The 27,322-nt window shown below is 45.3% G+C and overlaps 1 protein-coding gene across 4 annotated transcripts in view; it reads left to right on the top strand.

Annotated features, from left to right (window-relative positions):
• The window catches only part of LOC147732747 (ATP-dependent RNA helicase DDX25-like), a 1,983,894-nt gene that overhangs the window by 643,696 nt on the left and 1,312,876 nt on the right, over nt 1–27,322 (top strand). For all 4 annotated transcript variants that reach the window (XM_086957315.1, XM_086957316.1, XM_086957313.1 and 1 more), the window contains exons 5-6: nt 10,089–10,181; nt 20,486–20,588. In XM_086957315.1, the coding sequence (XP_086813441.1) occupies nt 10,089–10,181; nt 20,486–20,588 (196 nt within the window). The remainder of the gene's footprint in view (nt 1–10,088; nt 10,182–20,485; nt 20,589–27,322) is intronic.

Genomic DNA, 27,322 nt, shown 5'->3' on the forward strand with positions numbered 1-27,322 from the left:
TGAACAACAGATTGATCTTTCTCATTTTTTGTTGACCCTTATGTTGAATGTTATAGTTATTGACTTTTTGGCCTTACTTACACGCCTTGCACTTCATGCAAAGACAAAACCCAGTTATGGGCTCTCTCCGCCTTGTAGATGCGACATAGTGACTGGACACCAGATAGTCATTCAGAGATTTACACAGTCTGTGTGTAATCAGTGGTCGTTCTGGGATGAATAACTTGAGGACAGGATCAGCTTTAAGAATGTGCCAGTTTTTTTTTTTGATATGCAATAATTCTGGTGTTCCAGAGCAGTATCGGGTGATTATTCTAGCGGGCTGCACTGTGTTCTTAAGTGCTCTGCTCTGAGATTTAGGGACAAGAAGCTCAGACCTATTTGGAATACCTGTCCTTTTCACAGAAGTTTCTAAGACATGTTGTGAATAGCCTCTGGCTTCAAATCTTACAAGGGCCTCACTCTTAGCAACATTATACTCTTCTGTGGACGTACAATTCAGTTTTAACTGTAGGAGTTCTCCATACGGCATGTTATTGGTCATGCTTCAGGGATGAAAACTTCACACATGTAAAACGGAATTGGCCGCTGTAGGTTTACTGTACAAGCGGGTCATGATTTTTCCACCTGTTGCAGAGACACACTGGTGTCACTGATTTGTACAGTGAATTTGAGATTGAAATTGTTCGTGTTGAGGAAGGCCACATATTCCTCAGCCGAGGTGCATCTACCTGGCCACACGAACAGGTCATCAATGTAGCGTGCCCACAATACGATTTCTTCAAACCAGTGTTCAGATGTTTCCCTCCAGGCCTCGTGCATCTCCTACCAGCCAACAAAAGAATTCCATAGCTGGGGGCATAGCACGTACCCATCGCTGTTCCACATTGCTGTTTGTACAGCTGGTTGGCAAAAATGAAGATGTTATTTTCTAAACCGAATTTCACCATTTCAAGTAACATGATGTTATGCTGTTGGAATCTCAGGGGGGGTTGTCTAGGAACCATTGTACTGCAGTTATGCCTTGTTGGTGGTCAATGCAGATATACTGACTTGTAATGTCTAAGGTGATGAAAAGCATATCATCCTCCCACACAATCCCCTCTATCCATCTGAGGAAGTCCTGTGTGTCCTGAATGTATGACTTTAAACTCCTGACCCAAGGCTCTAGAAAACAGTCAATATAGATAGAGCAATTTTCCAAGAGACTATTGAGAGATGCTACGATGGGTCTTCCTGGTGGCTTCCTATCATCTTTATGGATTTTAGGAAGATGGTAGAAGGTCGGGAGGACCAGATATTCACATAGTAAAAAGTCATATTCATCAGAGTCCAGCATCCCTTCAATTCTCCAGGATGCCAGAAACTGATGAAAAGTGGATATGCATTGTGCATAAACTGCTCAAGTCACAGGTAAGTAACATGCTTTATCTTTTAATTGACTCATATCCTCTTCAGATAGATAGATAGATAGATAGATAGATCCAAATACATTTGAATGTTGTTCATTTGACATCCGGGAAAGCCTTCATGTAAGAGAGCGTTGCATAAATAAAACCCCATGCCTTATTCTTTGCTATGTTTCATTTTATACAAGTGAAATTCTTTTCTAGGTGGCGTTTTGTTTTGTTTTTATTGCTACTTCGTGTTTGAGCCTCAGTGTGGGAGGGCCATATTTTCTATTATCTGGGAGTGCGAAGCAAAACAGTATGTCAGGTTACTCACAAGGTTCTGTGTAATTATGTGACCAAGATACTGAATAACAGAATCTAGAATTCCCTGTCACTTTGTCCTGTATTCTGGATACATAGCATTCTCTGCAGAGAGGAAGACTGTTTATGATGGATTATTTTATTTAGTTTATGCCTGTGTCAGAAATTGGTCTTTTGTAAATGCAAAAAAAGACAGAATTCTACTCTGGGCAAACAAGTTAGTCATTGGTAGCCCAGAGGAGAAATGTCAAGAAGTTTCAGGTCTGTTAAAACTGGTGTTCTTTTCTTTACCCTAAAGAATAGTGGAGCATTCAGTTCAAAGTTGTTCATAAAATACATAGGACGCCTGGAAGATTAAGGGCAAATTTGCGTATGCATATGGTTATTCTAGAATGGTGGAAGACCCTTTGGTTAATTTAGAAGGCTTTAAAGAGCATCATTAATCCATTGAAAATCAAGTTATTTGAACACAAATATATGCAGATTTACTAATAACGTAGACCAGTGGATGTTCAACTGTCTTGTGATTGTTTGTTTTCGTGATCAGCACCACTGAAAGGCCAAGGTTTAGTGTGTTCTTATAGTTTAATCTTTAGGTTATGAAAGTAGAAGCAAAATATTGTATTGAACCACAAGTTGAAGCGGTTGGGGGAACAACGTTCCAAGCTTCATAAATTTGATCTAAACAGTTCGCACATTTATTAATTAAAAACAAATGTTCCCGACTGGGTTAGTTGCCGCAGGTTGAAAGGTGAGACGCATGGTCTCCTTTACCTTAAAGTGAGAGAAAGGAGTCGTAGCTAAAGAAACAAGCCTTCTCTCTAAAATCCTGAAAGAAATGTTCATGTGTGAAATCGGTTAATTGGCAAATCCAGAGGCTGCTTGGGGGCCATTATAGGTTTTAAATGAATGATGGAATCTGGAATTCATAATTTTAAAGAAAACCTTTACAAAATAGTTACACTAGCTATAATTATCCCAGCGCATTACTAAAAGCATAAATTTGAAAGCACTGTGAACATTTAAACAAAATACTTTTACACATTTTGCGGCAGCCTGTGTCCACCCTCTTATACTGTGTGTAGTACATTTTAAACTATTGACTCGCTTAGTTCACTGTGCTTTCTGTCACACGCTTGTAGTCTTAGCACCCACTATAAATACGCCACTATTTCCGAGGGCTCTGACCAGTATTCAGATAAGTGACTGTCCTAGTACAACCACAGATATCTGAAGTGGTCACTTACACCAACCGAACTGTCCCGCCAGCAAAAACCGTTTCCCACAGATGTTTTTAAGTTGCATTTGTTTTTCGTCGAGGTATGTACATTATATTTTATATGCAATTACCTGTAGGGCAGAGGCAAACAAAAGATTTACAGAATATTTTATTCTTTTAGTCACATCTCCAACTTCACACCCATACTCGTTGGCCATGGCCCCATCGTACTCAGGACTGTAGTTTCCATCCTTTTCTCTATGCACTTCGACCGCTGTATCAAACATTATTATTCCTGAAGAATGTCACAAGATAGTGCCCTTGCAGCAAAAAATATGTAGGGATGACCACCCGCCGAGTTAAGGTGCGCATCTCCGAGCATAAAAGTTCAATCAGATGCTCTAAGCAATCGACCAGAATGACAAATCAATTCATAGAAGCTAAACATTCACCAACGGACCTTTACTGGACAGTCCTAGAACAACTACTGATACCATCACACATAATGGATGTGAGTACTTTCCTATTCAAACGAGAACAGAGATGGGTATACAGACTTCACACTGACAAAGATCGTTTGAACGAGGACATTCCATGGATGTCACTATAATATCCTCATGATGACAGTATTCTGTTCTCAATTACCATGTATACACACAGGGGCACATATCAGTGCGGTTAGGTTCTTGAACAAGTTAATCTCCCAGGCACCTCTTATACTTACCATCTCAATAGGGTGCACCTACTGACATTATGGCCTGTATTACTGTTACTACACTAATAGGGTAGTCCCTTTACTTCCATCAGGGATACATCTATAGAGATAGAATACGCTATTACATTGAGACAACACCAGTTAATATCCTCTCTCGATCTCCTGGAAAGGGAATCTGGTTTATATCCTAGAAGAAGTTAGGTGTTTACTTTTTACTCTTTCCAATAACATCATGGATATATCCTCTTCAACACCAAGTATGCAAATCTTACCGTGACACTGGTTTCACTATTGTAAAAAAATTATACCGTTTTCTTTGTCTAATCTGGTAAAATATGAGCAACCATACAGTCCGAAATGAGTCATAACGTACAGGGCTATCGCGATTAGGAGACATATATTTATGATCTTGCAAATCTGAACGACTGCCAAGCCGTACAAACTACAACTCCCAACTATTGAGGGGAGCGATCATAACACTCAATGTCACACTTGTACGGGCCAATCCGCTACTATCCTTTAGGGGATACAAGCTTCCACTAATCACTAAGGACTACAAATACCGACTCACAGAGGCGCCAGGAGATGACGTCATGGCGTTTACGTCCGTACGAGTCTCATTACAGGTTAAAACCAGCATTACCTGTCCTGCCGGTACCTCCCCACAGACAGCCCAGAAGGACGTCCGGGGTACCGACGGACAGGTAAGCGTTTTCAGGAGCTGTTTCTTGCCAGCGAGGCAGAATTATGTGCGTATCGCTAAACCAGGCAGCTTCCGAACTTTGACTATTCACCCCAGAGGGCGTTTGGTCAGACCTAACATTGTATTCCAAACATTAAGTTCTGACCGAGTAAAAATAGTCCTCCGAATGCAGCCTCCGCATTTGTGATAAATCAATGTAAAACGATGTCGAGCAGAGCAAACACCGCACTCCCTACACTAGGCACGGACCGGGTATGAATGGTCCTTGTTATGCTTACATAAAACATTTAAGGATTGCTCAACCCACATCGAGATCATTAACCGAATACGAGTGGGCCACTCTTGATTTTCCCACTACAAAACGCATTACTCTAAATATACATGAAGCGCCTTACTTAGACAGAACGTCCCTTATAAAACCTGAATACACACAGATGGACTCATAAGGAACTGTTTGTAAGCACGCTAGATTCTCATTAACTATGAAGGATTGGGCTTAGACTATGCACTGGGATGTTTTCTAAGACTCTGATCGGTGATATTGACTTTGCAGCCTTAAAGTGTTTCCTTTGATTATGTTTTTTTGTTCTTGTTTTAAAACAGAGCGGTGCTCCGTTTTACCTGCGCTGTGGCCAGGTGAGGTGGGGCTACATTCTCCTAAAGAATAGTTGAGTGGCCATTCATGTTAATTAATATACTCTACAGAGAGTGGTATCAAGTCATACTAGCCAGACTCACATGATACCCCAGAGACACGTAATCCTGACCTTTATAAAACAATTGGCAGGAATTTTTGCAATAAGAAGTTGTCACTAATAATATTACACACTTCTTTTTTTCTGTGTTTTGTCTGTCTCCTTCCTTGTACTCCTGGATACGAATTGAATCATGGAAACAGGAGAATCACAGGTGACAATAAGATTGTTATTTTACTCATATTATTTCACATTAATTTTCACGATACTAGCAGTAGCATATATGGTCCTGATGAAGCAGTAGGAGACCAGCAGGACCCGACAAACTGCAGAAACATGTCGACCAGATTACCATTCTAGTAGTTATTTGTTGATAGTACTTTGCACTGATTTTTTATCTTGGGACTAGGGAGGCTCCTATTAAAGTTTTTTCCTCCTTACTACTCAATTTTACACATATCACTTTCATCACATTTGATTTATATTCACTAAGCACTGCTTTTCAGGCACCTCCTGATACCAACTTTAGAATTCACTACTATTGGGACATAATAGATAGATTTGGCAGGAATAGGCCAAATCTCAGGGTACGACTAACTACCTGCAGCCTGAAGGCTTCCCAAATGATGTAGGGCGGTACAGGTTGGTTTCCTGATAGGAATTTCTCTCTTTGCATAAAGAGGGTACCCTTGGATAGATTTCGCTGCTCACCTTTTGCAGTATTAATCATTGGAGGACAGACACACACAGAAGTTTCTTTTCCACTGACCCCTTGCTACTTTGTAGTTGGTTAACAAGATAGTGCACACCTTTGATAGTTGTATAAAACAGTGGAAATTACATTGGACTTACGCAATCAAATCAAAGAGTCCAGTTAATGCAGTCCTGTTCCTTTTGATTCACAAAGGAGAGGGTGAACTTGGTTGTTCACTGATGTTATAGCTCATGAGAATTTTAACAGAAACAAACCAACAAAAATGCTGCTGCTAGCAATTGTTCCTGGGTCAATCAAGGGAGACAAAAGTACATATTCCCTCTATTTCTGGTCAAATGCGCTCTTGAAATTTGCCTCGTGCAGATTGTTGCAGTTGAGCGACCACTGCATATTTCACAGGTCTGTTTATGTGGGGCTGGTTATAAATGTCTCCACAGTTTACTGACCTGCTCCAGTTAACATTTTTGATCATAGGTGTACTACTTGAAGTGCAAAAAGGCCCTTGGGGTTCCAGAGGCACCATGCTTCTGGTGCAACATTTCCAAGGTTCCGCCATCATGTTCTCCCGAGCAAAAGTGAAAGCACACCTCTTCTAACTCTAGATCACGGACTACAAACACAACCTCAAACACACAAAATGTTTTCTTAATGCTTTTACCCTTGAAGTGCTAGTACATTAAAGTATGATTGCTCCCGTTTAGAGGAAATCAGGGATTCACAATTCCATAATTTATTTTGTTTTAAAAGCTTGGTTATGAAAATGCTTTGTTTACTATTCAAGAGCCAAATGAATTCAGTGCAACCAGACCTCCCCTATTGCATGATCATGTAAATGGCGTGGTCGCTGTCTCATGGTATTGGGGTTAACTGTCACTATGAGACACTTCCTGGCCCGAGCCACCAGACCTGCCTTTTTCAGTGGTGCCTAGAAGCATTTTTGTTCTGCAGTGTACAGTGTACAAATTAAATATTGTGAGAAGTTGGCCTGGTATATGATGCTCACTAGTTCTAGTGATCACCTTGTACCATGCCAAGCAACCCTTATGATGATTGGTTGTATGCCAACCTTATAGACCAGCTATCCTAGTAGCGTGGACAAAGCAGTCTTAGGCTAAACTCTGTAAAGGCATGTGAAGCAAGCTGTTTTACCATACACAATCCCCTTGAATACCAAATGAAAGGACACCACACAGATATATATTGAATATATATATATATTTATTTACTACAAATATCCCCTATACTCTTTATGAGCACAGAAGCAAATGTGTTAAAACAAAACACAGTTTAAATATACAAAAGTTGCACAATATGGATGAGCCCTAGGGGCCACCTAAACCATATACTAAAATAGTGGTATAAGAACCACCTAGCTGGAAGGAAGTAGGCCTAGGGCATGGGGGATCGCTGGAGCTGTTTGGGACTAGCAGTGAAGAAGTCGGGAAAGGCCCGCGGGACTCTGGTGTAGCGCTTAAATCACACGCATGCACCAATGCAATGTCAATGATGCGTAAAAGTTATAAAGTTACTGTTTAAGGAACCTTCCGAGTGACCTAGAAGGACAAAACTTAACCACATCAGTGCTAAGGGAATTCCCCTGCAGTGCTGTTACTCCAGCATTCCCATTGTTCATGACGAGCTGAGCTCGTCATGAGCGCACGACCAGTGTACTGTATGACGAGCTGAGCTCATCATGAGCAGCGAAGGGGTTAAGACCTAGACTCTAGAGGTGTGTACCAGTGTAGAAACACCGACGTTGCTGAGTTACCTCACCCACAGGAAGCGGGTGCACAGGTGCAAAGTAGTGTCGGGTTTCGTCACGCAGGTCGATGGTGCCTGAAGATGAAGATGCTGCAGGCGAGTCGTCGAGGAGAGTTCCGGTGGATCCAAGGGTGGATCTGAAGTGGTGAAGACCTGAAAGCAGAGACGACAATGTTCAAAGTCACTAGCCAGTGACTACCGTGGAACCAGGATGGAACCAGGCGATGTCTGGTGCAAACAGGCGATGAGGTGTAGCTTGTCTCTGCAGCCACGTGGACACGAAGAGGTCGAGGATGTCCAGGAGTTGATCACGAGCTGTCCCACAAAGGCTCTAGCTGATGGCGGTGTCGGCAACTTGATTGGAGCAAACAGGCCTTGGCTAATGCAAGCCACGCAGGAAGTGAAGAAAGCTTATCACTCGGACCAGCAAGGTCAGAGCGGGTGCTCCTTTTTACAGGAGCGAGGGCAAGTCTGGAGCAACCAGACCCGCGGTGTTGATTGTAGGTTTCGTCGCCAAGATGGCCGCTAGCCACGTGGCAAGTGGCCGGGATGGCGCGTCGAGTGGCGAAGTGCAAAAGGGCACCACGCAGATCGTGGAGATGCTGGGGGGCTGATCTTTGGTGCAAATGCTGCTCGGTGGTGGGGCTTCTCAAACCCCAAAGCACAGCATCGAGGGTGCCTCGGGTGCTGCGCAGTCAGCTTCTCGGGAGTCTTTCGAGATGTCCGGTCCCACGTCTCTCGGTGCCTCCATGGGTCTCTTCTTTGCAGGGACTGTGGATCGGGCTCTGAGATGTCTGGGAGTCTGGGTCTCATTGGGCTCTGGGCTCCGGCTCCGGCAGGAGGCGGCGGCAAAGCAGACGTCGAGTTGCTGGATGGTGCCAGTGTTCACAGGGTGGCCACTCCTAGGCCACAAGGGAGATACTCTTCAGTCTTCTGTGCAGCAGAATGTCGAAGTCCAGTCTTCTTCTTTGTTTCAAGTTGATTTCAGGATGATCTGAGGTGCTATGGCACTGCTCCCACTCTTGTTCCCAATCTGAGGGGTGGATCACCTGCTAGGTCCCACCTCTGGTGGGACCAGGAAGGGGGGCGGTTACACCCCCTTTCCTTTGTCCAGCTCCGTGCCAGGACTGGGGCTGGAAAGCCCCAGCACCGGTTTGGACTGGCTTATGCACGGGGACACCTTGTGTGCCCCAGGCATGTCTCAATCTATTCAGCCCTGTCCTACCCAATACACAAAATCCTGTCTGGGGTGGTGCTCGCACCTCCCAAGATAGGAAACCCTCTGTCCAAGCCTCCCTCGCTGGAAGGACTCCCAGCAGCAGGAGGTCAGACTTGTGTCTGTGGTGGCAGCATCCATTTTGTGATGCTGAGGCCCGAGTTTAACTTTAACTGGGGTTCAGGTTATGTACATGTCGTGTCCCTCTAGAAGGGTGGAATGCTATCCCCGTCGACAGGACTGTCGAGGGGATAGTATTCCAAATTGTATGACACCTTACTCGACATGTTTTGATAAAGCCAAACCAAAGTTAGCATATAACCGCGAGGATTATAATGCACTTAAGAGTATATGGTATGGCAATATCCCGGAACAGCTAAGGGAGTTGTTCCCGACAGCTGCAGACAGGCTCAGCTCATGCAAGAGCTGAGCATCTCACATGAAACCAAGCACTCTGCATCCAGGATTGCTGAGGCCTTCCATAGGAGCGGCTTATAGGTTAACATGTGTCCAGTTAGGGTTAAATATAGGGATACTATATCTAAGTAAGAGGTGATTACACCAACTTACCCCAGCTGAGTGATCAGCCAGTTGTGTCAAATATGGAGGTCAGGCCAGGGGTGGCACAATACATGCTGCAGCCCCTGGTAGGCCTTGGATACACCTATTCCCTGGGTACCTGGAGTACACTGTTACAGGGGCCTATAAGGTGAACCAGTTCCAATTGTGTATGCACCTAAGGTACATGGAGTCCATTTTAAGGAGAGAGCAATTAGCCTGGGGCCCTGAATAGCAGGATCCCAGGCCAACTAAGTCAAAAACCAGCTAAACAACAGGCAAAAAGTTTGGGGGTAACCATAGTCAGATATCCACCTTCCTACAAATATGATGTGGTTAGTCAGGTATGATTAGCATTGATGTTAGCTTGAAGATGGGAATGTAACAAATAACTGAAGCTGTTTCAATTACTGGTATTTTTCAGCAGGATTCCAAAACAATGATTTTATAATTAAGACATCCAAATAGGTCTCGATCAGCGATAGATTTTATTATCAACATCGGTGGTTCAATTTGAATAGTATAATGCAAAGGAGAAGTCCTTTTACAAGATTATTATATTGACTTGCAAATTATTGATCTCGTTGGTCAAATAAGTTGTCAAATATTTTCAATAATCTGGTCCAGAAAATGGATATTGAATGTAAAAGTTAGTTTTGTGTATTGAATGTACTCACTACTTTTTAATTTCAGTGTTTGGTATAGCTTATTTGTAATAATGAACACTACAAAAACCTACAAGTAAGTAATTTACTCAAATCTAAATACATCTAACACAGACTTTTTGTTGGCAGGCAAAAGAAGTTACTGGAAGGTGTTTATGCTATGGGTTTCAATAGACCATCCAAGATCCAGGAGAAGGCCCTCCCAATGATGCTTGCTGACCCGTGAGTAACAGCACATCTGGTTCAAAATATTTACTTAGTTAGAGGATTATAACCTGTACACCATGAATATTGTGGAAGTTTCTATCTCATTAGATCAATAGTTTTCCTAATGGCGCAGACCTGGTTACCCTGACCATCTCCTGTCTGGTAAATAAATCAAAAATAGCATGAGACCAAAGAATTGGCGCATGAATACAAGGTGCACTTTTCACCAGCCCAAAACTTGGTGCTATATAATTGCAACGATTTGTACAAAAATAGTTTTCATAACATAACACATAAAGTTTCCAAATGAAAACATTTTTACATCAAAATGATAATTTTCAAGAACTAATCTCAGAATTATTCCTATAAACAGAGATTACACAAACGTAGTAATAAACTTATGACATCATATTTCTTGAACAATAAATCAAAATGTAGATTCTTTCTTCGCGTCTCAAACTCCAGGCAGTGTTTACATATCCCAATGCGTTTCGGGAAGACCCTTCATCAGGGAACACTAAAAATAATAAAATAAGTTCTTGAATCAAAAAACTGTGTATAACATATCTCATTATTTCGCTCTGCAGGCTTGTCAGAGACAGTCCCGTATCCCACAGGCAAACTCTATATGTATATATTTAAAAAATATATATATTTTGGATTTGTTCAAGCTTATCACCTTATGAATGTGAAAAGATCATAAGAGGTGTGCAAAGCAAAAGGTAAATAAAGCTGCGCGGTGCGTTGAAACCCCTATGCCCAACCAGCATGTTGTGTGGAAATAGAACTTCACTGTATAACCCAGAGTCTTCAAAAAGTGCCAGAAGTCACCTAATACCTCACCTATCCAAGTATGAAAACAACAAATGTTCAAAATTGCTGGAAATGAGAACAAAAATCCATAAGGAACTCCTACGGACGTGGACTTAATACCATCCAACCTATATCACAATCTAATGCTACTTAACTGCTCTGAAAGAGTGTTACTGACATGAGAGAATATCGGCATTTGCCAGGTTTCCTTATTTCATCCCCACCCGCAAAGAAGTCAGGTTGATAATACAGGTCCAATATTTTACACCAATTGCACCGGCTCTATAAACTAAAGGGAACCCAAAAAAGAGTAGAGGTTTCCTTTTATTGCCCAAGTTCTATCTATGAATCTTCCTATCTGTGTTAAAGAAACAGGAGTTACCTTTTATGATTGTTTCCTTCTTTAGTAGGACTTCATCCTCAATGCACCAGCCTAACTAAAAACACACAAGAACTAACCAGTTACAAAAAGATCCGTTCCCGAGCCCCAGTGCACCCGCTCCCGACACAACTTACTGAATCATGAATGTCCCTGCGTATGAGCGCCTCTTGCCGCCTCCTTGTTTGCCGCATACACTGACAGTTTCTAACGCAGTATTTTTAAACCTGAAAGTGGCACGAAAGTTGAATGCACCATGGATATAGAGGACAGACTCACTAAGTGCCTTCAATAAAGGGAACGCTATACTGTACATTAGAAAGTTAACTGAAAACACCCATAAAGGGACCCCGGATGCTTGAATAAAACTATTAGAAATAAAAAATGGAAAAAGGAATAACAATATTTGGGTGATTGGACATAAAAAAAAATAATGTGGATAGGTCACTCGAACCCTGTGTGGAATAAAGAAATATATACCTGCGTCTAACATGGTGAGCAAGCAGCGTGTGCCCGTAATCATGCTAATCTAGTGAATATACATTGTAGTGCCTCATGTCTGTAAATGAAGCTGGAAGCCTATTATTTTCCTTCTATTTTCCAGATATAATAAGCAATGAGTAGCAGTGAAAGAAAACCCAACTGTTATATCTCTAGAGATATATCAGTACATCATAACAAAACATGTGTGAAGCTTAAAAACACCCAAAGTACATAATTGTTTACAAAATCAATAATCAAACAGTCAAAAAGCAAAATACACAAAAGTCTTCAATATAATTTACAAAAAACAAGCCGTTTCTAGCTTATCGTTCAAACCATGAGGTATGAGAGTATTGAGAGTATGTATCCAATATGTTTCTCTTTGCCCCAAATGCTTGTGAATATTTACGATCGTTTTTTTAAAAAGTTAGTGTGTTAAAGCTTGTTGCCTGATTTTAATAAGCGCTTTACTTGTAAATTGATTCCTCACCTCCCTTTACCGCCTGGGCCACTCTCAGCTGAGTGTCGACGCTGAGAGTTGGTCCCGGGGAGGCGAGGGTAGGACAGCGGCCATATTGGGTCGGGGTGCGCCGTGACGCGCTCTAGCTTTCTTTAAAAGGGCTAATTTCTTGTGCGCAGATCTCAATTTTCACCCTCTGAGGCGGAAAGCCGGAGGTTCTTACGCTCTTCTCCTCCCTATACTGCCAGCAGTGCTACGCTTGAATAAAAAGCATTTTACGATCGTTTTTTAAAAAAGTTAGTGTGTTAAAGCTTGTTTCCTGATTTTAATAAGCGCTTTACTTGTAAATTGATTCCTCACCACCCTTTACCGCCTGGGCCACTCTCAGCTGAGTGTCGACGCTGAGAGTTGGTCCCGGGGAGGCGAGGGTAGGACAGCGGCCATATTGGGTCGGGGTGCGCCGTGACGCGCTCTAGCTTTCTTTAAAAAGGGAAGGGCCTCTCTGCGTAGCGGACGCGTTTGCGGACGCGCCGGATGCCCGCCGGAGTCACGCCAGAGTCAAGCCCGTCTGCGCCCGTCTGCGCTGAGGACGGGCTGCCTTCTGCCATTAAGTCCATAGGTAGGCAAACTCTGGAAGGCCGCGTATGTTATTCTTCCACAGTATTACTTTCACTGCGCCCATGCACCCCCACCTCCTGCACCCCATGCATTCTGCCCCGTCACTACTTCCTATGTGCTGGCTGTGGCTTTTCCACTGGCAAAATGCAGCTCTCTAAAACACAACAGAACGTTAAGCATTATAGGGGAAAAAGGAAGCCTACAAAGGGTCATATTTCTTCTCCTTCCTCGCTCCATTTCTGGAGCCTAAATTGCAGATCGCTTCCTAAGAATAAATTAAACATCTTCGATTTTATTACTGAGGAATCCCCTTACGCTCTGTTCCTGACTGAGACCTGGATACATGCCAGCTCGGGTCCGGACATTGCTGCAGCTATTCCTGCCAACTATGTTGTGCTGCATCAGGACAGACCCTCAGGTAAAGGTGGTGGAATTGCAATCATCTTTAAATTTATCTACCAATGTAAACTGGAATCAGTACACCTTCCAGGTAGTGAGGCAGCATTGTTCAAACTTATGATTAATCCTCGAATGACACTCTCCGGTCTGCTAATTTATCGGCCGCCCGGTAATGCCGCTTCATGGATTACCTCACTCATTGATTGCCTATCAGCTACACTACTAAAATCGAATAATTTCACCATTCTTGGTGACTTAAACATCCATTTAGATGATGTTAATAATCCCCTTAATACATCCTTCCTCTCCGATCTTGAGGTTTTTAACCTCAAACTTTGTAATTCCGGAGCTACTCATCTTGCCGGTCATCTTCTGGATCCAATTAGCTCTACTCTCTCATTCGACTGCACTTACTCGGCGCGTCCGCTTGTCTGGTCAGATCACTACGCGATGCATTTCATGTTACCACCTGGTCTTTATTCGGCCAGTGTCTATGTGGAGGAAATTAAATCATCCTATCGCTGGGACCGGCTTGATGTAGCCGCTTTCAACATGCGTCTGACTGAGACAATTCCATCCTCTATTAACACCGAGCAGAATCTGAATGCTCCTATTTCTGGGTGGTTGACAGATGCAGTGTCGGCTCTTGTTCCTCAGTCTAGCAGTAAATGTAGATCCTTGCGTCCACCAGCACCTTGGTACTCGGATGAGTTGAAAATCCAACGTGCCAAATGTAAAGCTCTGGAGAGGAAGTGGAGGATGTCTTACTCCGCTCCCTCTAAAGTGACTTACAAAGAAGAACTAACATTTTATCACGCAAACTGCAAACGCGCTAGGGCCTCCTACATCGCCTCCAGTCCAAAATTGTTCTCGGACTCTCTTTGCCACAGTTAAAAAACTCACAGGAGCTGATACCACTCCTGCGCTGCCGGCATTAGATGGCATACAATGTAATGCCATTGCAGACTTCTTTATATCTAAGGTTGAGGGCATCTATCAATCCTTGGCCTCCCTTCCACCTCCAATCGACTTTTCCCAACCCGGTTCTCCCTGCAATGCTTCCATCTCCCCTCCTGAGTTCATTCACAACTGGATACCATTTGATGATTCTTCCTTCCTGTCTTGCTTAAAAGCATCAGGTCAGGCTCCCCGCGGGACCCTGTCCCTATGAAGATACTGAGACAACTTGACCTTGAACCACGGAGATTCTTATGAGACTACTTAACATCTCTCTCACTGAATCTCGGGTGGAACAGGAATGGAAACATGCCATGGTCGTCCCCCTGCTTAAAAAATCTGGTGCGAACATCACAAATCTTGCCAACTTCAGGCCTGTATCCCTGCTGCCAGCTTGTTCCAAAATATTGGAGCGCCATGTTAACACCCAGCTCAATGAGTTTGTTGAAAACGTTGAATATCTTCATCCATCCCAATCAGGCTTTCGCGCTAATTATTCCACCGAATCCGCACTCCTTGGGGTGACCGAGCAACTCCGACACGGTATCGATAGCGGTGAGACCTTCGCGCTTATTCTTCTTGATTTAAGCGCTGCTTTCGATACCGTGTCTCACTCCATCCTATTGGAGTCTCTCTGCTCCCTTGGTGTTGTTGGACCAGCGCTTGCCTGGGTGGCCTCATTTCTTAATGAGCGCACCTTTCAGGTTTTCTCAAACAAAGCTCAATCTGTGATTCACTCTTCTGCCTACGGCGTCCCCCAAGGGTCTATATTGAGCCCTCTGCTGTTCAACATTTACATCAGACCACTTGCTTCTATCGTAGAGGACGCCGGTCTGTCCATATATTCATATGCACACGACACGCAGATTGTGTTCTCCTTGTCTAGCAGCAGGGCTCAGGACATTTCTGCCCTTAAAACTGGCCTTTCTCGTGTTGCAGCTTGGATGCAAACGCATCTATTGAAGCTCAACGGAGATAAGACCGAGGTGATCGTACTAGGCAAACATAAAGATCTGTGGGGCTCTAGACACTGGCCCAGTGATATGGGTCCACTGCCTATCCCCGTGCCTGTTGCCCGGAACCTCGGTGTCCTGATTGACGACAAACTCTCGATGAGGCAACAGGCAACCAAGGTCGCTGCAATCTGTTTTAATACTCTACGTTGGTTGCAGAAGATCATATGGATGTTGCCTGAGTCTACTCGAAGAACTGTCGTACAGGCCCTTGTGATGTCCCGCATCGACTATGGCAATGTGCTTTACCTGGGAGCAGATAAAGCCACCATCAATAAACTCCAGGTTGTACAGAACTCAGCAGCTCGTCTGCTGCGCAATGTTCCACGGAGAACGTCCGCAATGCAAGCCCTGCGTGACCTTCATTGGTTAAAAATTTCTGACCGTGTGGTCTTCAAAACTTTGTGCTTCCTATTTAAGATTAGTCAGGGTTCTGCTCCCATCTACCTGCACAATCTTGCTCAGCCATATCTGCCTGGCCGCCCCCTTAGGTCATCCAATAATGGCAATCTCGTGATTCCTAGAATCCGACTGGCAAAAATGGGAGGCCGCTCATTCGCATATCTTGGACCCAAGTTGTGGAATGCTCTCCCGTAAGCACTAAAAACAGAAACCAGTCTTCTGGCCTTCCGAAAAAAATTGAAGACTTATCTGTTCTAAGTTCTTCTGTTTTGTTTTTTTTTTCCTTTTCTTTTTCTCTCAGCAATTGCCTTTTCTTCTCTAGTCTGTCCCTGGCGCCAGGAAACCCAATGCGGGTAGCTGTGCGCAATACAAGTTCAATAAAATAAATAAGGTGTCAATGTGATTTTCTCAAGTATGGTGGAACGCGACTGATGTATTGTGTGTCTTTGTTCCACCCAATGTGCCGCCAAACTTGATTTAGTGTTCACTGTCCTAATTGTGCTTTTATACTCCTTGAGCCTAACCTTCATTTTGTGTGAGGTGCAGCCTACATATACTACATATACCAGCCCACAAGGGCATTTAATAGCGTAAATCACCATTTCTGTGCTGCAATCAGAAATGTGTCTCCGTTTAATTGCTTTACCTGTATGTGGGTGAGCAAATGAATTCCCTACAATCACATTCCCACAGTGTCTGCAGTTAAAACATTTGCGCATCCCTAAGAGTTTTGTTTGAGGTTGAGTAACCCAACGTTTTGTCAATAGTTCACGTATCTTTTTCGATCTCGAGTATGCAAACATTGGTTGAGCGGAAAAAAAAACTTCCTTAAAATCATGTTTCTGTTCAATAATTTCCCATCGTCTCTTAATACTCTGTTTAATGGCTTAAGCTGATGTAGAATATTTAATGACACAGACTTCCCTCTTTGTCTTGGTTCTCGTAATCTTCTCCAACAGTTGTTCCCGCTGTAAATGTGAGACCTTCTGTTTGGCCGCTGCGCGGGTGATGTACATTAAATGTTCTGATGCATTCCTCAAGATGTTCTTTAGAACCATTTCACAATAGTAAAATGTCATTAATGTATTGAAGGAATAAAATAAGATGTCTGTCCAGGTTTGGTCATTCAGTAGATGTGTGTCTTCGTATTTCACCATGAAAATATTCACATAAGTGGCTGCTACAATTCAGCTTGTACCACAGCTATTTTTCATGGAAGGGCCAATTTCTCTTACAACGCACAGGCACATCAATGGGCTTAATGGGGGCACCCACTTATGAGAATATTTTCATGGCGCGGACCCTACCCCGGCCCATGGTAGTGTAGCGGCCACTGGACCCGGTAAGCGGCATTACTCTTTCTCAGTGTCCCCCGCGCCCCGATGGGACCGCTGATGGGCGAGCTCGTCTCCCCTGTGGCCAGATGAGACCACCAAAAGGACTACCGCAACCCGAGCAGGGCAGTAGCCGCCGCAGCCGCCCGACACCCTCACCTCACGAGCCGTCTCCATGAGCTCCCGGCCACCATCTCAGCTACTCATCGGGGACCCCAGGTAAATCTCACTCCTCTCGCCAGCCACCGCTTCAGGCTTCCAGGCCGCACCGCTTCAGGCTCCCAGGCCGCACCCCGGGCTGCCGCCACCACGACTCTCCGAGCTGAAATGCAGGGCCAGAACCGGGTGCAGATCGCAGCCCCCACACACGCCCCACCCGGGACACCATCTGGATACAGGAGAAGGATCGGAAGACAGGATAAATGCAGGCTAAGTGCTTATGCTGGACAGAGCTTCCAATAAGGAGGCCAATATAGTCTGCCGGGGGGCCGAGCCGGCCTGGGAGTATGCCCTGCAAGATTGGGATCGACATCTGGAGCGTTTATGACCCCTAAGCTTCGATTGAGGCTGCTTACGAGCTGCTTCGCTGGATGAAGTCTGATTCCCGCCGAGGCGGTGTGTGGGGACGCAACATCACCGTCCCATCTTTCCACTGAAACACTTCCTCCGGCGAGTCAAAAAAGTGGGTGCGGGATCGGTACACCACACGCAACCGGCCTGGATACAGTAGAGCATATGGGAGTTTAAGATCACGAAGCCTAGCCTTGGCCGTCAAAAATGACTGTCTCCGTTGCTGGACCAGCTTCGGCTAGTCTGTAAAGATCAGGATGCGCACATTGTCAAAGAGCAGAGGTTCCTTGGCCCTGGCTTGTTTAAGAATGACATCACGGTCATGATAGTTCAGCAACTTTGAGATGACCGGCCTCGGACGGGCTCCAGGCGGAGGCTTCTGCATAATATCCCTATGAGCAAGCTCCACCACAAAGCAGCGGGACAAGGACTCAGGGGGAAGCCAGCTCTCCAGCCACTGAATAAGAAACTGCTCCATATCCCCCCCTCACACCCCATCCGGGAAGCTCACAAAGCAGAGGTTGTTATGCCTGGCCCTCCCCTTGGCATCCTCCACTTGTGCCGCGAGGCCCAGCTGGGTTGTCTCAAGGGTGGCCACCCGCTTCTGTAGAGTGGCAACACCGTCTTCCACTACAGAGATCCGTGTTTCAGCCTCCGTGATGCGAGCCGCAGCATTCCGCAGATCCTGCCGGAGGAGCATGACGTTGTGCCGATCTCCCCGATTTTAGTATCAAGGTCATCCCTGGACTGTGTGATAGCAGCCATGAGCGCAGCATTATCTGGCATTTCCGGTGCAGCCCCCTGCGCCCCTCCAGGCCTGCAGCAGCGGCCCCAGGACCTGTGTATTTGTCGAGTGTGCTCTGTTTGGCCGAGCCCCCACCCGCCTTGTCCCTCGTCATGACGTCCACAGAGCCCTCATGTTCCCAGGCTACTCAACACTGGTTATTCAAGCCACTGCGTCAGAGGACTGCGGGCCCGTCCGTGTAAGGGAAACAAGAGGCACGCTCCCTCGTGCTTAATGGGCCGACACAACCCCCTAGTCCAGAGGATAAGCAAGGGGGAGAGAGGCCACAGAGACGTAGACACGGTGCCCGCTTGACCCGATCTGGCCGCCGATCGCGGGACCACCAGTAGACTGGGGAAGGAGCAACAAAAGAAAGGAGCCCGCCGAGGACGACCAATGCCAGACAACCTGAAGTCAAGGGCAACCACCCACTGCAAGGGGCCACGCTGACTCAACGAAGCTCCTACACCATCTCAAGGTTGGTTATGGCCACTACTAACCTAATTTACAGTCAGGGAGCCAGGGAGTCACCAACACACTCACCAGGGCCCCCTCATGTGTCCACCTCCTACCTCCAGGAAACACCTGTAGTGGCCAATGACCGATGAGAGCTCTGGCTGTCCCACAGGCCGCCTACATCGCTGCCGACTCCCGCGACCCGATATGGCCGCCTGAGCGAGTGTGCAGTGCTGTCAATATCGAGCAGAGGGTGGCTCTCTAAGTGTCCGAGAGCTCAGGGGGCATGGACCTTACACTGGCCCAGGGCAGTGTAGCGCCCGCTGGACCCAGCCCGCTGCACCACTCCCTCTCAGTACCCCCCCCCCCTGCGGCCCAGTGGGTCCGCCAACCAATAGTCCATATCGTCAAACTTCCCCCCATGCCCCCCCCCGTGGCCCGATGAGATCGCCGAGAAGCCTACTGCAACCCGAGCAGGGGAGTAGCCGCCGACCCCCTCACCTTACGAGCAGGCTCCACGAGCTCCCGGCCACCCTCTCAGCAGGTCATCGGGGACCTCCGGTACGTCGCACTCTGCTCGCCAACCACCACTCCAGGCTTCCAGGCTACGGCGCAGTTCAGCCTCTCCCAGGCGGTATCCCGGGGTCTCCAAGCTGAAATGCAGGGCCCGAACGGGGTGCAGATCGCAACCCCCACACACGCGCCACCGGGGACACGATCTGGATACAGGAGAAGGATCGGAGGACAGGATAAATGCAGGATAAGTGCTTAGGCTGGGCTGGACAGCGCTCGCCTCGCACACTTCCGCAATCAGGGCTTTGCAGCCCCTCATTTCCAGCAATTTTTAACATTTGTTGTTTTCATACTTGGATAGGTGAGGTATTAGGTGACTTCTGGCTCTATTCCCACACAACATGCTGGTTGGGCGTAGGGTTTTCAACGCACCGCAAAGCTTTATTTACCTTTTGCGTTGCACAACTCTTATGATTTTTTTCACATTCTTCACGTGATAAGCTTGAATAAATTCAAACTATAATTTTTTTAAATACATACATATAGAGTATGCCTGTGGGACCTGGGACTGTCTCTGACAAGCTTGCATTGCAAAAGGAATGTGATACGTTATACACTGTTTTTTTGATTCAAGGACTTATTTTATTATTTTTAGTGTTCCTGAAATGCATTGGGATATGTAAATGCTGCCTGGAGTTTAAGACTCGAAGAAAGAATCTACATTTTGATTTATTGTTCAATAAATATGATGTTATAAGATTACTACTACTTTTGTGTAATCTCTGTTTACAATAATAATTCTGAGATTAGTTCTTGAAAATTTGCATTTTGATGTAAACATTTTTTCATTTGGAAACGTTGTGTTAATTTCTGGACACAATTTTTGTACAAATCTTTGCAATTATATAGCACCAAGTTTTGGGCTGGTGAAAAGCGCACCTTGTATTCATGTGGCAGTTCTGTGGTCTCATGCTATTTTCAATATATTTACTACCATATTAAATGTGAAAATGTTTTGACTACATATTCTCTAGCTATTTAGTGAACTGCTGAACTTGAATTGCTATAGCGTTCTAATATAGGTATTATACTTTGTCCACTACATTTGCTTAGTTCTTACTTTTTTGTTGTCTTTCAGTGCGCAAAATTTGATAGCCCAGAGCCAGTCTGGAACTGGAAAAACTGCAGCTTTTGTGCTTGCTATGCTGAGTCGTGTCAAACCCGAAGACGAATATCCACAGGTGAGGTTGAATGAGTTGTATTCTTAATTTAGGCAATGTCATTCTTGGTTTGTTAATTATGATAAGATTTCAAAAGAGCCGTATAATTAAAATGTTTTGTTCCTCAACATATAAATCATAAGTATCCTTAATCTACAAACTACTATTATTATTTGGATTTGCAGCGTGCAACTACTACCCACAAGGGGTGTCCTTTGCGCTAAGTGTACATTTCCTGTTTTCTTCTTTTCTCCTGGAAAAATGTCAGTCACAGCAGGCAAGACTCCGAAGCCTATTGTTAAAAATGGGATCTCTGGCTGGCTTAGGCTTGCGCCAAAGCCAGGCAGAGACCACCACTCTAGTCAGGGCAAGGGAGTTACACACCAAAGATAACTTCTGCTCACCCCCCCTTGGTAGCTTGGCACGAGCAGTCGGGCCTATCCCGGAGTCAATGTGTAAGGCGTTTACCCAACACAAACACAGCACCAACATAATAGGCAAACCTCAAAAGGAATTCCACACAAGGTTATATCCAAAATAGCCTCTGTATTGTCATAAAACACATTAGAATAGTAATCACACAATATACATTGTGCCAACTGGCACTGGGCAATATTTATAGGGGATTATATACACATGACCTGGCCACTTGGACCACTGTCAGAACCATCACTTAGTAAAGATAGTAAATGTAGAACATATAATAAACATAGAACACAACCAGTAATTACTGGCGAACACTGTACTCCGCATCATCCTGTAACACAAACTATATTATGCACAGTATCACATTAGGCGGGAAATATATTCTGCGCCACCCTCATAAGCCTAAACATATTATACCCTAACCTCCTAAGCATAATTCACGTTAGGAAATAATCTCACTAGCAAAAACCACAGTAGGCAAATAACCTCATTATCATAAAACCACATTTAGAGGCACAAAACAGGGTGCGTAAATCATGGCATATAAATCACATTTCCTAGCACCACATAAATCACATTAGGGCCTGGCGCTCTACAATCCCAGCAGTCCCTCTGGCCAACTGGCCTTCTCGAAGGGGCTCAAATGCCCTTTGTCCAAAATGTCCAAATGCCCTATGTCCAAAATGTCAGGGCTGCTGCCAAGGCAGTGGAATCCAAAGTGCGCCATTGCGCTTGGGCAAAGGAGTGTCTCTCACTCCTATCTCCTTTAAAATGCCCCCAAAGAACTATTGGCCTAAATGTTGCAGCTGCCCGCTAATTGCCGTGCAGCTGTGAGTCAAGTGAAGGCCCTGGCACCCCTGTGCCCTCTCTAGATCAATCTGCGCAAAATGTTGCAGCAGCCCGCTCTGGTGCGGCGCAGCTGGGAATAAAGAAAAATGGGCCCTGGCACGACTATTCTCTCTGGGCCCCCACGGGGTGTAGGAAGGTGGATATCTGACTATATGGTTAACCCAACTTTTTGCCTAGTGTTTAGCTAGTTTTCGACTTAGTTGGCCTGGGATCCTGCTAATCAAGGCCCCAGGCTATCTGCTCTCACTGTAAAATGGACTCCATGTACTTTAAATACATCTCCAATTGTATATTGAGTCACCTTATGAGCCCCTGTATAGTGTATAACTATGGAGTTGTTATCCTTGTGCACTCTTGATTTCTACAATGTTTTTAACGAGTTGTTCTTGAATTAACAGTTAGCGCGACTCATGTCACAAGGCGTCCTTCCCTTGTCTTAAAAAACAAGCACACTCATTTGTAGGAGGGAGTTTCCCTCCACACTACTTACCCCTGTATAGTGTACCATAGGTACCCAGGGCATAGGTGCATCCAAGGCCTACCAGGGGCTGCAGCATCTATTCTGTATTGGCTGGCCATCCAAACTGACACAACTGGCTGATCACTCAGCTGGGGCAAGGTCATGTAATCACCCCTTGCTTAGGTATAGTTTTCCTATTCCTACCCTTGTATATAGACACATATATACCTATAAGTCACTCCTATGGCAGGTCTTGACAATCCTGAAGGCAGAGTGCTTGGTTTTATGTGAGATCGTGCTCTAGCATCAGCTGAGCCTGTCTGCAGCTTTAGGAACCATGTCCTTATAGCTGTTCGAAGATATAGCCATACCATATACTCTTAAGTGCATTATAATCCTTGCGGTTAATGCTAACTTTGGTTTGGCTTTATCAAAACATGTTGTGTAAGGTTTCATACGCTTTGGAATACTACCCCCACCCCCGCTAGTCCTGGCGGCGGGGTAGCATTCCACCCTTCTAGAAGGAGAACAACACATGTAGTTTTAGCTTTACCCTCTTAAAGTTAAACAGAGTCTCAGCATCACAAAATGGATGTTGCTGCCACAGACGAGAGTCTGACCTCCTGCTGCTGGACAAAACTCCGCCAGGGGAGGCCTGGACAATAGGTTTCCTGCCTTGGGGAGGCTATAGTGTATTGGGGCAGGGTGGGTTGAAAGAAATGACACTGCCTGGGGCACACAAGGTGCTCCTTGCATAGCCCGGTTCAAACCAGCTGCTGGGGCACTCCAGCCCCAGCTCTGGTGCGAAACTGAACAAAGGGAAAGGGGTGTAACCACCCCCTTCCCATGTTCCACCCATAGGAGGGACCTAGCAGGTAATCCAGCCCCTTCGATTAGTATAAAGCTAGGAGCTGTGTTTAGAGACATTACATTATCCTGAACTGAAACTCTGGACCTTCGACATACTACTGCAACTAGAAGACTGAAGAATCTTCCTTGTGGTCAAGGAGTGACCACCCTGTGCAAACAGGCACCATCAGTGACTTGCCGGTTTGCTTTGTCGACGCTCCCGCCGGAGCCCGAAGACTTAGCGATGCAGCCTCTGGACTTCCAGACTTCTCTGACCCCGAACCACATCTACAGTAAAGCTGAGACCCGTGGCGGACATGAGAGACGTGGGACCGGACTACCTGCAGTACCTGCTTTTTGCTAACTGCGCAGCTTCTGAGGCGTCCTCCAAGTTGTGCATTGGGACTTGACAAGCCCCAACCCCGAGCTGTAAGTGCACCGAAGCTCAGCCCTCCACACTCCACGAGTGCCGCGTGGGGCCTGCTCTTGCATTTCTCCTCGACGCGTCTTTGCTGTTGATAGCCCGTTGGCTAGTAGCCCTCCTGAAGACATCTTAATAAAACAACACCACTTGCCTGGTTGCTCCGGGCTTGCTCCTGCTTTCCTGTAAATGGGAAGCTCCCCAGACCTTGCTGGTCTGAACAGAAGTCGATCTTCCCTTCCTGTGTTTGTTGCCTTTGCCAAGGCTTGTTGACTCCAATCCGGAAGCCGACACCGCCAACAGCGAGATCCTTCGTGGGACAGTCCATATCCAGCTCCTGGGCGTTGTTGACGCCTCCTGGTCCACGTGGCTGCAGAGACAAGCTTCACTTATCTGTTCGCAGCTCGACATCGCCTGGTTCCTTCCTGGTCACTGGCTAGTGACCCAGACTCTGTCCTCTCTGCTTTCAGGTTCTTCACTGCTTTGATTCACCCTTGGATCCAACCGGACATCTTCCTCCTGGTCGCCTGCAGCATCTTTGTGCAGTTCTCCATAGGATTCGACGACAAAACCTGACACAAAAGAATACCCATGCACCCGGCTTCCCTGGGTGAGGTAACTCGAGTACTCCGGTGCTCCCTTGGGTAATAACTATCCAAGTGTCCTACTTTAACTGGGTTTTCCCGTAGTCCACCCGGAAGTGTCTGAAATCAACTACTTTGTTAACTTGACGTTCCCATTGAAAGTCTGAGAATCTGCATGTGTCTTTAGACACTGCACACGCATCCTGTGAGACTCCTACTTCCTAACCTGTGGTTCAGTGTAGTCCCAGCGATTCCCTAGGCCTATTCACCTGTTCTGGAGTGGTTCTTATACCACTTACTTAGTATATGGTTCGTGAGGCCCCTATGGCAGAATTGTATTTGTGAAACACAAACCGAAAACTGCCTGAAAACGACGCACTTTTCACATGCCCCCGTGGGGTGCTCTGTACTCCACTGTAATCTAGTGCAATCAACAGTGATACCAAAAAATGTTCATACAAATTATAAACACATTATTGTAATTTTTCAACATGTGATGAAAATCATTCAACTGAAAACATTTGAAGTTTTCCTTTTCTTGCGTTTAATTCTTCAATCTTGGTACATTACTTCATGTACATCCATTGCTCTTATTCAGTAGGTCCCAATGCATTTCGGTATAGCAATACCTTCATCAGGGGAATACTACAAACAGAATCGATACAATGACAATCGTCAGAATGGCGAACAAGGGAGCCCCATGCTCCACCTCATACAGTATATTGCACTCATGCAAGTTTGTCAAAACAGGTCCCTGCTTAGCTATATCTCCACCAGTGTCTCTAACAGCGTAACTAAAAATCACCTCTGGTGCTCAAACCCAATGTAACCAATGTTAAAGGGGTACCTGACTGAATACTATAAAGTACTGCGCTGTGTCGCGGTAACAAAACCTGGGTAATAAAACGAAGAAATAACCGGTTATCCTGACCGTATCTCAAACGCTGAATGTCAAGGTCCGCATAACGGAACATAAGAGTCTAATAAGAACAGTGAACCCCAAATCCAACCTAGCAATGCACTGGAAAGACAGACAACACACCATTCCACAATTACGTTTCACAGTTTTGGAAAGCATCAATCAGGATGTACATGCTGACACCAACCGCCAATTATTGCAAAGGGAAACATACTGGATCCGCAGGTTGAACACGCTAGAGCCGCAGGGACTCAATGACAAAATTGAATTTGCGTGTTTTTTATAATATTAATACAAGTATTGTAAATTGTTATTATTGTTTGTAAAGCAACTTTGTCATAACAAGCACTCACTTAGTGGTGTACAAAACCATCAGATTTCGTTTTTATCTATATATTTAGGAGGCCTTTAATGTAGGCGTGTTATAGGTTCAGTTTTAATTTTAGCACATTCCCGATTTATTTTGACTAGGCAAATATGGCGCCCGATCCTAGTTTGAGCAGTTACTGATTAGTCCGTTTTCTGTGTCTACACGGAACCGGCAGGCAATACATTTAGAAGTGGTTGGAGCCATTGCGTATGAACGCAAGACGACGAGATTAGCTACGCAGCCCTGAGAGCGAGGTGAGAGCAGCTCTGCGCGCACGCTGAGGGTTGGGAGGTGTGGGTAACACTCTCAGCGGGACTTTAACAATGACGCGTATATTTCTTGTAGAATCAAGATCCTGGGACACCACACTTCGGGAGAGAGCGATCAGCTAAATAGGTAGGCGGCAGCCAGTTTCCGTATTTGTTTGACATTCAGCGTTTGAGATACGGTCAGGATAACCGGTTATTTCTTCGTTTTATTACCCAGGTTTTGTTACCGCGACACAGCGCAGTACTTTATAGTATTCAGTCAGGTACCCCTTTAACATTGGTTACATTGGGTTTGAGCACCAGAGGTGATTTTTAGTTACGCTGTTAGAGACACTGGTGGAGATATAGCTAAGCAGGGACCTGTTTTGACAAACTTGCATGAGTGCAATATACTGTATGAGGTGGAGCATGGGGCTCCCTTGTTCGCCATTCTGACGATTGTCATAGTATCGATTCTGTTTGTAGTATTCCCCTGATGAAGGTATTGCTATACCGAAATGCATTGGGACCTACTGAATAAGAGCAATGGATGTACATGAAGTAATGTACCAAGATTGAAGAATTAAACGCAAGAAAAGGAAAACTTCAAATGTTTTCAGTTGAATGATTTTCATCACATGTTGAAAAATTACAATAATGTGTTTATAATTTGTATGAACATTTTTTGGTATCACTGTTGATTGCACTAGATTACAGTGGAGTACAGAGCACCCCACGGGGGCATGTGAAAAGTGCGTCGTTTTCAGGCAGTTTTCTGTTTGTGTTTCATATTATGTCACTGACCTGAGCCGGTCAGATTTAACGACAGCACCTAAAAAGATAATAGCACTAAATTCGATTCTCTAAAAATAGGAGTGCAGAGTGTCAAATACAAAATACATATCAGAATTGTATTTGTGCAACTTATAGTATGCTTATTGAGTCACTTGTGCTAAGACTGCTTTGTCCATACTACCACTAGGATAGCTGGTCTATAATACTTAGCGACGCAGCCTCTAGACTTCCAGGCTTCTCTGACTCCGACCCACATCCCCAGCAAAGCTGAGACCCGTGGCGGACACGAGAGACGTGGGACCGGCCTACCTGCAGTACCTGCTTTTTGCTAACTGTGCAGCTTCTGAGGGGTCCTCGAAGTTGTGCATTGGGACTTTAGAAGACCCAACCCTGAGCCGTAAGTGCACCGAAGCTCAGCCCTCCACACTCCACGAGTGCCGCGTGGGGCCTGCGCCTGCATTTTTCCACGACCCGTCTTAGCGGTTGCTAGCCCCTTGGCTAGTGGCCCTCCTGAAGACATCCTTTTGAATCAATACCGCTTGCCTGGTTGCTCTGGGCTTGCTCCTGCTTTCCTGTAAATGGGAAGCTCCCTAGATCTTGCTGGTCTGAACAGAAGTCGATCTTCCCTTCCTGTGTTTGTTGCCTTTGCCAAGGCTTGTTGTCCCTAATCCGGAAGCCGACACCGCCAACAGCGAGATCGTCGACGCCTCTTGGTCCACGTGGCTGCAGAGACAATCTTCACTTCTTCACCTGTTTGCATCTCGACATCGCCTGGTTCCTTCCTGGTCATTGGCTAGTGACCCAGACTCTGTCCCCTCTGCTTTCAGGTTCTTC

Source organism: Lissotriton vulgaris, chromosome 2_1 (assembly GCF_964263255.1).
Source record: "Lissotriton vulgaris chromosome 2_1, aLisVul1.2, whole genome shotgun sequence".
NCBI lineage: Eukaryota > Metazoa > Chordata > Amphibia > Caudata > Salamandridae > Lissotriton > Lissotriton vulgaris.